This window comes from Cebus imitator, unplaced genomic scaffold (genome assembly GCF_001604975.1).
Source record: "Cebus imitator isolate Cc_AM_T3 unplaced genomic scaffold, Cebus_imitator-1.0 Scaffold48, whole genome shotgun sequence".
NCBI lineage: Eukaryota > Metazoa > Chordata > Mammalia > Primates > Cebidae > Cebus > Cebus imitator.
Window position 1 is genome coordinate 6,533,779 of NW_016107363.1, and position 9,434 is coordinate 6,543,212.

The 9,434-nt window shown below is 41.8% G+C and overlaps 1 protein-coding gene across 15 annotated transcripts in view; it reads right to left on the reverse strand.

Moving 5' to 3' along the window:
• The window catches only part of PXK (PX domain containing serine/threonine kinase like), a 100,554-nt gene that overhangs the window by 26,575 nt on the left and 64,545 nt on the right, over positions 1 to 9,434 (reverse strand). For all 15 annotated transcript variants that reach the window (XM_017527430.2, XM_017527429.2, XM_037738080.1 and 12 more), the window contains 6 exons: positions 8,804 to 8,878; positions 5,271 to 5,375; positions 4,616 to 4,717; positions 3,157 to 3,318; positions 2,633 to 2,750; positions 956 to 1,034 (listed from right to left, as the gene is read on the reverse strand). In XM_017527430.2, coding sequence (XP_017382919.1) covers positions 956 to 1,034; positions 2,633 to 2,750; positions 3,157 to 3,318; positions 4,616 to 4,717; positions 5,271 to 5,375; positions 8,804 to 8,878 — 641 coding nt within the window. The remainder of the gene's footprint in view (positions 1 to 955; positions 1,035 to 2,632; positions 2,751 to 3,156; positions 3,319 to 4,615; positions 4,718 to 5,270; positions 5,376 to 8,803; positions 8,879 to 9,434) is intronic.

The following is a 9,434-nucleotide window of genomic DNA, read 5'->3' on the forward strand; positions in this document are numbered from 1 at the left end:
AAAAAAGATATACTGCATGGTGTATGATGTTCATCATGGTGTATGATGTCAGGTGATTCAATAGAAAGCATAACAAACATTTAATGAGCACTTATTAAGTGCCTAGTCCCTACTAGGAATCACCTTATTAAATCCTCCCAACTGTCTTCTGAGGTAGGAACTGTTATTATAATTCCCATTTCACAGTTCACAAAACTCTACTTCCAGAGGTTAGGAAACTTGTCCAAGGTCACCCAGGAAGAAGTGGTGAAGCTGGGATCCACCCACAGGTCTGTCCGACCCCAGGCAAACCCCTCTTAACCACTCTGCTGACTTTCCATGAAGAAACAGAAAATGCACCTGAAGGAAAGGCCCCAAAGCACTATTTCAGTTGTCCTGGTTATCTATTCATAGCCCAGTTTCAGAGAAAATGTCTTCTGAGCTTCAACACCCTAGCACTGTGCCCGGTACATGCTTCAGTTTAATAAACAGTACCCAGTGAGTAAATTCACAAGCAAAAGCATGGGAGCCCAGAAACAAGTTGCCTTCCTCCTGGAGGGCAGACCCTTCGTGGCCCTGTGACTTGTGAACTATGTACAGCTGGGGGCCAACTGGTTTGCTGATGCGGGGTCAGAGAAGAGCCACTTGAGAGGGCCCTCCTTCAGTGTTTCCTAGCTGGGGGCTGCGACACATACACACACCCAGTGCTAATGTACGTACACACAATGCTAATGCTGAATGAAGAGACACACATGAAAACGACACAGATGTTAAAGGACAGCCATCAGACCAAGACAGCAGCAAGGTCACAAACAAAGGGTCAGGACATCATGCTACAGGTGGCCATCAGCAAGCAGGCCAGGCCAACTCTGCAGGGACCGCAAGAGTCTTCACTACAGTATCAGGTGCTTAGACACAGTGGTCTGGTGTTCAACATGGTTATCAAGATTACAACCAACGCATATGATTGACTTACGGCATCTGTAAGAGCCGGGAGACGGTAGGCATGCCGTTTTTACAGGCTTCACAAGACAGCGTAGACTCCAACACGGCCACTTGAAATGAACAGATACACATTTTAGTTCCACAGAACACGCTGGCAAATCCACTTGCTGATGAAAAGTTTGACGCCACTTTGCAATAACTGTCTGCGGGCTGATCAGGACAGTGTCAAAACTCTTCACACACAGACAGATGGCATACATGGGGTAGGGGAATGCTGGCAACACTGGCGTTACCAATGACTCAAAAGAAATGGTTTAGAAACCACATGCTGACAGAAAGCTAAATATATTTCAAAGATAATTGGAGGAAGGATTCAAGATATCATTCATACAAGTGTTTGTTCTCTTGAAAGAGAAGTAAACACTACACAGAAGTAAAATTCTCAACTTGAAAGACATTTTGCTGCTTGCCTGCTTTTCATCAAAACCAGTGCACAAAATGCCAATTGTTGATATCTCATCAACCAACACCTTGGATGCTACTAACGGGAGCAGCCAGATTTTTCTACCCACAGGCCACTGTTCAGTGTCAGTGGTTCACATTCAACAAAATATATAGTCCCAGGCCTGTTCTCCTGAATTGCCTCACGTGATGCCATAACACTTGGTGAAGGGTAGACTTACATATCTCCAAGGCACAGGGGTCCAAGAGCTACCCTGCCCTCTCCTCTTTCTGCTCCAGCCATGAGTTCTGGCCTAGCTGTGGAGGGGACGACAGGGTCCTGGATGGTCTGCACTAGTTCCTGCATCCCTTCTTCCTAAAGGTGCTCTCACTTGTCCTCCAGCTCGCCTCAGCCCCCTCAGGTAATTCTGTAAGAGCTCCCGGATCCAATTTGTCTGGGTGTCTGCATTACTGCCGGCCTGCCCTAGGTCTGGGCCTGCTAGGCTCTTATCTACTAGGTTTCCGGCCTATGGCTTTGGCTTTCTTGTTTCTTCTTCTTTTTTTTTTTTTTTTTTTTTTTGAGGCAGAGTCTCACTGTGTCGCCCAGGCTAGAATGCAGTGGTGTTATCTCCGCTCACTGCAACCTCCACCTCCCAAGAGGCAGGTTCAAGCAATTCTTGTGCCTCAGCCACCAGAAAGCTGGGATTACAGGCATGCATCTCCACATCCCCGCTAATTTTTGTATTTTTAGTAGAGACAAAGTTTCATTATGTTGGCCAGGTGGGTCTCGAACTCCTGACCTCATGTGATCCACCTACCTCAGCCTCTCAAAGTGCTGGGATTACAGGCATGAGCCACTGTGTCTGGCCTCTCTTGTTTCTTACAAGTCTCACTCCAGCCTTGATCTGACTTCTGATGCCTGCCTGAGTCCCCTCCAGACTGGCTTTGCATTGCCTGGCTCTGACTTCTGCATCACACTCATGCAGGCCATACTTCTCTTTATATCCTCCTGCTTCCAAAATTCTAAAGCATTTTACAAAAAGTTCCCAGAAACTTCAGATAGCCTGACAAATGGACAAGCCACCTGAATTATCACCAAAGTGTATTTAAGTTAACTACTCAAATTTTATCTACTTTTAAATTGGGTAAGAATTTCTGGCTGTAGAGGACAGCAACTTCCTCTGGGTCTTTCCTGGACTCTGGAAAGGGGATGAGTGGCTCTGCATACTACCAGGGCCCAGAAGACCCTTCCCAACCCCATACTGACCCACAGCCATGGACGGGGCTGGAGGGAAGGAGTCCACAGGCACCGAGTCTGGAGGTCGTCCGTAAGTCATTTCATACAGTAAGTGGCCAAAGCAGTGGACATCCACACTTTCCAATGTCTGCGGAAGAAAGAGACCAGCAGCGTGTTCACCCTTCACTTTGGCTTTATGGACCACCACGCTCCTGCCCCAAGCCTCCTCTGAGAAACAAAGCCCAGGGATAGCCCCACTCCTAATTGGTAGTGTAAATGCAACTCCAAAGCCTTTTGTAAAACCTCATGAGGTATCCCAAAGGTCTCGGTCTGAGCGTCTACAGTTTTCCAATCAGTCAGTCTACCTCCCTCCTTACCCCACCAGCCATTTCAACTCAGCCTCCTGGAGATACAGCAATGCTCCAAGGGACAAATGGGGCTGATAGGCAAGGCCTGCCCCAACTGTACATTGGTACATATTTCCTATATGAGCAGATCATGGGATACCTGACACCTAAAAATGAGCCTGCTACTTCATTACTTTAGCAACTTACATTGATTTTCCTGAATTGTGAAAAATAAGATCGGTAGAAGGAAGGCAGGCCCAATAAGGAATTCTCAAGGTCTAGCAGCCGGCAAGTGTCCCCATCGAGCATCACATTGGAGGAATGAAGATGCCCATAAGGGAATCCCTTGTCATGAAGAAACTTCAGTACCTATTAAAGCACACAGGTAAGTTACATTTTCCCCCAACTCATTCAGATATAAGATAAGTTAAACTTTGTTTTTATGTCAATATATTTTGAAACAAAACCAAACAGGTCACTGGGAAGATTCCTGAAGAAAAATGCCACATCTACCCATTTGTTTGGAAAAGGGAGTGAAATTGAATGCTTTCCAGCTTTGAGGCTATGAGACACAACACCAGTTCTTTCTTTCCCCAAAAGGATAGAGAAGCAGCCTGCATATGCTTGGAATTAATAACTCCAATGCCAAAAGGCTCTGCTTTAAGCACTTTCTGATTCCAATAGGCCAGGTCTCTTCAGGGCAAAGTCTTGATCATCCTGCATAGATGAGTGAAGCTATCATATCTGTGATTCTGTCAGTAATTCAGAAAAAGGGGTTGAACTAGAAAACATCTCTAGTTCAGTCTCTCCTCCAAATATATTTAGCTGTTTATTAATAGGAACACACAACAGGCTCCCAGAAAAAGAAGCAAATCTTTCAGCTGCCATGTAAATAATCAGTGGCTTACCCAGTAATAGAGATGCTTAGATATAGCCCTGCAATGCCCTCGTGAGCTAGAGCAGTGATAGCCAAGTGGGGTGCCCAGAGCAATTCACTAAGGGCTGGAACAAAATATTACAACTTCTCTTCCTAGTTGTTGTTTTTAAAAAATATTATTCTTTTTTAACTTATACAAAATATATTACTAGTATGCTGCCTCCATCCAAAAAAGTAATATATACACACACACACACACACACACACACACACACATATATGTGTGTATTACATATATAATTTATGGTTAAACAGCTATAACATTGGGATATTAAATTGGTTATTACTGATATGGTTGCATAACCCCAGAATCTTGGAGAATACTGGTCTAGAGGGTAATGTAAGGAAGGCTTTTCACTGCTGGTTATACCTCTGTAAGGGAGCCATATGGCTATGTATATGACATAACAAAATCAAAAATCTTGGCAAAGGGATAAAGGGCAACCAAAGATAATATAAAAGTTGGTGTCCACACTTTTTAAGAACTTTTTAAGTTCTTAAAACTCAGACACTAAATTGCAAGAGCTAAAGCTTTAAGAATTTCGTAGACCTAAGTGACTGTTGCCTTAGCCTCAAATATTGCTTGTTGAGGCAAAATATGACACTGCAATCAGTTTACAGGCAATCAGACAACTTAAGTGATTTTGGATATTACTTAAGAAGTTTTCCAGATGAATAATGCAATTTTGGATGACATATGAATGAAACTTAAACTAAAGTACCTCTTACCTCTAATATTTGCCGTCCATATGTTTTTATTTGCTGGAGTTCCAGGCCCTGAATCTTCTTAGGGTTGCAGTACTTCTTTAAAAATGGGTCTTTTGGTTTTGCCTTTAGAAAAGAACAAAGAACACATAAGAAAGCAGCAGCGGGGCCAACATCTGCACACAGACTCTCTGACCAGGCAGGATTCTACAGAGGCTAGGGGTGCCAGAGATGGCCAGCTGCAGGATGTGAGTTTTTAAAATACAGCAGTCTGTGTAGTTGATAGAAGAAAGTGGCTGACCCAGGTTCCATCCCTTCTCTAGCCCAGTGAAGATGTGCCTGGTCTTATCCTTAGCAGACCCCAACGTCTTGCATATCGTTCGAACCTACAGTACTGCTTTGTTACGTGCAAAACACAAACTTAAAAACTGACCTAAGAAAGCAGCTTGCAATGTAATGGACATAATTATTAAATGTTCAACCTTTCTTCATGTGGGAATAGGAATGCTCTTTAGCCAAACTGAGTTCTTATTGCATGAGTAAAAATAAATTCCAAATAACATCAAAACTAACATTAAATCCTCAGGGCCTAGCCTCTGGAGTCTTAGAGACTAAGTATCAATAATACATTCTAAAGGAACCTGAGAACTTCCTTATGACCATAAGCTTGCACAAGTACCTTGTAGATCAGATCCTTCAAAGTTCCCTTTTCATTAAACATCCTAATTAGCAACGCTGAGGATTCATTAGCTGTGGCAAAGGTAACCCGATAGATGTAAGGGTGCTGTCAAAACAAAAAAAGACATTCACATTGATTTGCATCAGGATCTAGGTCCTTTTAAATCCAGGATCTGGTTATGCAGAGTCATGTACCACTGTGGTGGTTTCATTGCACACGAATGTGGTCATATTCCCTGAAAACATGGCATTTTCAATGACCAGCTAGTTATTCAATGACAAGCTAGTCCCTCCTTCTTCAGATGGAGAAGGGGCATAAACTGTAGGAACAAAAGAAAACAGGAAACAGGTGATGGATGTGGTAAACTCTACAAGTGAAGGGGTCCTCTTTGGTGTGTATACTCTCTTAGCTCAGGCAGAAGTGTGGTGGAAGAGAGAAAATGTCCCAGTTTGGAGGATAATGGTGTTAATATCCGGTCTCTGTAAGTCAGTAAAGAACACAGCCAAATCTCAGAACAGCTAAGTGGGGACTAGGATAATGTGTCTTTGCTCACAGCTTACCCTTACATTCTGCACTGCTGTTTAGGTACCAAGCCAAAAAGCATAACAGCCAGAAAACAGGCAAAAGTACCATCTTCTGGAATCTCAGCCCTTTTCCACAGGAGCTAGCATGAATCTTCCTACCCTTCTATAGAAGTTTGCAGTACAATGATTCACAGTGTCCTCCTCAGATGGGGACACTGACATTAACCAATTGGGGTGAAAAAAAGATAAATTATTTAATGAGTGAAAGGAAAGTGCTCTTTTTCCCTGGAATTCTGGTTACATGAAACAAACTGGCTCCAGACAGGTATTACAATGCTCATTAGCTCAAAGGAGTATCATGAAAATTTAAACGCATGGGAGCTGAGCTATGCAGGGATTTTGAGGCTGGCATGCATTAGGTTGGCGGGGTGGAAAGGTGTACTCAGGAAAATGTAGTAATTGATCATGAAGTTCTCCTGAACATCCCATCAGAATGGTTGCTGCTAACTTTTTCATAGCTTTATTGAGATATAATTCACATGCCATTACTATTCACCCATTTAAATGGTACAATTCAATGATTTTCAACATATTCACAGTTATACAACCATCATACAATCTAATTATGGAATATTTTCAACACCCGAAAAAGAAACACAATGGGTAGAATAAGAGTATACTGAGTACATACTCATATAAAATTTTTTTAAAAGGGAGAAGAGAAGCTCTTTAGGGTAGAATGCCAACTAATAAATAAATACAGAAGGAATAATAGAGTTAGAAAATCACATTAGGCCAGGCACAGTGTGACTCACCCTGTAATCCCAGCACTTTGGGAGGCCAAGGCAGGTAGATCACCTGAGGTCAAGAGATCGAGGCTATCCTGGCCAACATGGTGAAACCTAGTCTATACTAAAAATACAAAAATGACCTGGGTGTGGTGGCATGCACCTGTAGTCCCAGCTACTAAGGAGGCTGAGGCAGGAGAATCACTTGAACCCAGGAGGCAGAGGTTCAGTGAGCTGAGATCACGCCACTGCACTCCAGCCTGGGTGACAGATCGAGACTCCAACTCAAAGAAACAAACAAACAAACAAAAAATCACATTAAATGCTAAAATGCTACTGGGCCTGATAAAGAACAGAATATGTAGTCTCACAATTAATTATAGATATTTATCTTAAGAAATTAAGGATGGGTATAATGTTTAGCAAAAATTGTTCACTATGGCTTTTTTCTTTTTAAAAAAATAAGAGCAAAAACCTGGAGTTGACCTAAATGTCAACAGAAGATTGAGTAAACTAAGGTATAGCCAATTTTAATTGTATATACCCCAAGATAATGATGCTATACTATATTTACTGACAACTAAAGATGCTCATGGTACACCAATAATGAAAAAAAATTAGATTTTAAGACACTATATATATAATTTATATAAATATATAAATATATTTATAAATTTTATATAGTGTCTTAAAACTTGGTTTTTAAAATAAATCTGTAAATATAAATTATAAATATATTTTATAAATAAAATTTCCTTTTTTTAATCATAAAAATTCTTAAACAGTAACAACTGAACATTTTGGTTCACTATACTTCTGGATGATTGGGATTACAGGTGAGTTTTATTTTCTTATGTTTGCTTACCTGTCTTCTGACTTTGCTACAATTAATATGCACCATTTATATGTGCGATCTTTTTTTAGAGAAGCACATCTATTAAAAGACATTTAGGGCTGGTGAGGTGGCTGATGCCTGTAATCCCAGCACTTTGGAGGCCAAGGCAGGCAGATTGCGAGTCCAGGAGTTTGAGACCAGCTTGACCAACATGGTAAAACCCAGTGTCTACTAAAAATATAAAAATTAGCCAGGTATGGTGGTACCCTCCTATAATCCCAGTTATTCAGGAGGCTGAGGCAGGAGAATTGCTTGAACCCAGGAGGTGAAGGTTGCAGTGAGCCGAGATCATGCCACTGCACTCCAGCCTGGGTGACAGAGTGAGACTCCATTTTGAAAAAAAGAAAGGAAATTTAAAACTGGATCCTGACAGCCTGTATCACACAACCAATCAAGCTTTTTTCTTTCTTTCTTTTTTTTTTTTTTTTTTTAAATAAAGACGGGGTTTCACCATATTGGTCAGGCTGGTCTTGAACTCCCAACCTCAGGTGATCCGCCCGCCTTAGCCTCCAAAGTGCTTGGATTACAGGCGTGAGCCACCAGGTCCGGCCCAATCAAGCTTTAAGACCAAAGGGTCTTTTTGACCTCAGATCGCACCTCATTAATAGCTTGGTTTTGCCAGTTTGACAAGACACTATATGGCCAAAAACAAACTTGCCAAGCCAAGTGCACAAATCAGCGTAATTGGGTTCAGTTCACTAGTGACTCATTCCAGTGACATCTTCATGCAGACAAGATAAAGAATGTCAAAGTTAACTAAATTTTCTGGCCAGATTAGTCTTTGCTGAAGACATTCTGCACACATTTTGAAATATATCTATGTGGTTCTTTGCACTGAAGGCCCTAGATTAGAGCTATGTAGTAGCGTAAATAATACCATGTACTTCTAAAGGTCAACTGGTTGGCCTGTGAGGGTAGTAACTCAGATAGAAAAATGGCTATTCTGCCTTTTCTTGACCCAGCTTATCTAAATCCTTATTAGTTCCGTTTTCTCAAGCTGGAAAGAGTATCTTTCAGTTCCACTGATATAAAAACCCTCGCCAAGAACAAGAGGCTGAGAGAAGTGGCTGCTTCCCTACTCTGATCTTTATTTAAAATACAAAGTCTATATTTAAATGACCATGTTTCATGGGTTGTGCAGATGTCATAAATGCTATTTCAAACGGCCTATAATCTATGCGCTTGGCCCTACACAATTTCAGTCTGAACTGAAATCCACTGGACCTCCCCATTCTCTTTTTCAGCTCTTCTGTCCCATGTTCACCCACAAAAAAACACTGTGACTCTGTCATCAGCACTGAGAATAACAGAAAGATGTATACTCACCAAACAGGAAGGCAGAAGTTTGATTAGACACTGAAAATCTTTATCTGACAAATACTTGTCCGGGCCAAGGTCAGCCTGAAAACATGGACGGGAATGTCAGGGTACTGCTTTGGTCACCAAAAGAAAAATTCCTTGTCTTTCCCTTTAATTTTATTTGTCCCAATATATGACTGGAAACCAAAGATGAAAACCACACTAAATCTAGCTGCCTCAAGACCTTTCTGGAGAAGCAGTGTGTAAAAATACCAGACTTGTCAGGCAAGGTGGCTCATGCCTATAATCCCAGCACTTTGGGAGGCTGAGGTGGATGGATCACCTGAGGTCAGGAGTTCAAGACCAGCCCGACCAACATGGTGAGACCCCATCTTTACTAAAAATACAAAAAAGTTAGCTGGGCGTGGTGGCAGGCCCATGTAATCCCAGCTACTCGGAAGGCTGAGACAGGAGAATTACTTGAACCTGAAAGGTGAAGGCTTCAATGAGCCAAGATCATGCCACTGCACTCCACTCCATCCTGGGTGACAGAACGAGACTCCGTTAAAAGAAAAAAAAAAACTTAACTGTAACCTTACCTAATTCCATTAACCAAATGTATCACTAAAACTCTCAAAGAGATAAAGTAATGCCCAAG